Source organism: Epargyreus clarus, unplaced genomic scaffold (genome assembly GCF_041222505.1).
Source record: "Epargyreus clarus isolate Ecla_fem2 unplaced genomic scaffold, WU_Ecla_fem_2.2 ptg000017l, whole genome shotgun sequence".
NCBI classification, from domain to species: Eukaryota; Metazoa; Arthropoda; class Insecta; order Lepidoptera; family Hesperiidae; genus Epargyreus; species Epargyreus clarus.
Window position 1 is genome coordinate 10,622,028 of NW_027332225.1, and position 2,207 is coordinate 10,624,234.

Below are 2,207 nucleotides of genomic sequence, written 5' to 3' on the forward strand. Positions count from 1 at the left end.
AAACTGCTCTAGCTGAATGAATAGGTGTCAAGAGTAATGCGTCAGAGCGGGCCCGCGGGGGTGCGGACGTGCTGCGTAACTGGAGCCACTCGCCTCATAATGTTACATAATTCAATTGATTCCCCGACACTACCCGCACGCTTCCTTCTAACTTCGTTTAGAGCGTTTTGATATCGGATACGCCGCTTTGACGCCTCCTTGTGCAATTCCACGGACCCTCAGCGGAAAATAAAAGCCGTAAATCTAGTTGACTAAATTTTTATTAACAGAATAAATAGGTAGTTTTATCTTAACAATGCCTCCAGGAATTTAGTGGTGGTAAGAGATGGCGGGGGAGGAGAAGGAGACCTGGTTGATAGGAGCGGTGGCGTAGGCCACGGGAGCGTGGGCGTAGGATACTGGGGCGTGAGCGTAGGAGACCGGGGCGTGGGCGTAGGAGACTGGAGCGTGAGCGTAGACCGGAGCATGGGCGTAGGCCACCTTGGCGACGGGTGCGGCGTAGGCTACCTTGGCGACGGGAGCAGCGTAGGCTACCTTAGCGACGGGTGCGGGAGCGGCGACGGGGTGTCCCTCGTAGCGCACGACGGCGTTGAAGCCGTGCTCGTGGTCGGCGGAGTAGTCCACGATGCGGTGCACGCCGTCGGGCTGCACGAGCGAGTAGGAGCCCTGCACGGCGTCGCCGGCGCGCGCCTCGTGCTGCTCCTTCACGTCACCGGTGTGCGTGTCGTGCACGGAGTACTGGAACTCGTAGTGCGCGGGCGCCTCGGGCTCCGCGTACGCTACCTTAGCTACCGGCACCACGGGGAGGGCGGCCGCAACGGCGACGACGCACAAGAAAGCAATGCACTGGAAAATAATAACAGAGATTGGTATTATAAAATGCTTGGAATTTAAAGCAGTATTGTTATTACTTGCTTTAAACTAGAATACGTAGGGAAGATATTATAAACAGTTTTTTTATACAAAAAGAACTTGTTAATGTGACCAAAAGTCTTCGATCAATTGTTGATCGAAGCCAAAACTTAAAAGGTATTTAAAACTAAAGCCACAAGTATAATTGTTACGGGAAAACTGGAAATATGTATTAAAATTCTATAACTAGAAAATATAGTGGTAGAAACTACTTCGGTTTTAAATTAAAGACATTTTAATTTTTAGTTTGAAGCTAATTGAAATTTCTCAAAGAACCTAATTAAAAGTTTTAAAAACAATATTGATCGTTTGAGCTACTTACTTTAGCAGCCATGTTGTTTGGTTTGTTTATCGAGTGATAATGCCGCCCTACACGCCATGTAGAGCTTTTATACTTGCTCTGTACTCTACACCACTACCGGCCACACATGACACATCGGCGTACGCAATACTTGATATGTTTGACCGGTGCGAGGGTAAAAATTGGAGCAATGTCAAGCATTATTTTTTTATTTTCATAAGTAAATTATTCGTACCGAAAGTAAATCTATTAAATAATAATGAGTATAAATATAATTTGTTTTTATGTTAACAATTTAACACGGCGAGCATTTAAGACGTAAATAACATAATTTTATATCCATCCAAAAATTTACCAAAATAAATATAGTAACTAAATTACAGATAAAAGAACAAGAAACTTCTTTCAATCGTTTTGAATATTTTTCTTTGTAACAATATTTTCCATTTAAATGAAATGTAGAAGTATGGAATCTTTATTAAATGCATTATATAACTTAAGTAGGTGACGCAATAGGATATAAATAATATAATATTTATAAGCAAGGCAATTATATTGCAATAAATAACTGGTTAAGGGTAGAACGTTAAAATTTTCTATTTATTAAAGCGATTAATTTATACTTGTGTGCATTTGATATTTAAACACCTTGCTTCAAAAAGAGACATTGCATATTGAATTCCTTAGTTAAGATCTAGATCATAATTACAGTATAATACCACAATAAAAGTCACAATGTCTATTATAAGGGCAATCCAAGCTTGACGTTATCTACCGCCATCTTTAACTGAGTAGGTATTCATTTAATCCGATAGTAAGTTGATACTTCGACTAGGTATTTTTGATACTTTATTTCTTGCTGTCAGCTGTTTAATTTAAAGAGCGAATAGAACTTATTTGCAGGTTAGATATTAATTATTATTTCATCTTTATCATCAACCCATTACTGTCCTACTACTGGGCACGGGTCTCTTCTCATAATGAGAAGGATTAT

At 40.7% G+C, this 2,207-nt stretch overlaps 1 protein-coding gene across 1 annotated transcript; it reads right to left on the reverse strand.

The window, feature by feature from the left end:
• Positions 1-261: 261 nt before the first annotated feature.
• On the reverse strand, positions 262-1,264 carry LOC140749107 (larval cuticle protein A2B-like). The gene is made up of 2 exons (XM_073082131.1): positions 1,235-1,264; positions 262-846 (listed from the first exon to the last, which is right to left on the reverse strand). Exons 1-2 carry the CDS (start codon positions 1,244-1,246, stop codon positions 310-312), a joined length of 549 nt encoding a protein of 182 aa, XP_072938232.1. The 5' UTR covers positions 1,247-1,264; the 3' UTR covers positions 262-309.
• Positions 1,265-2,207: the final 943 nt, after the last annotated feature.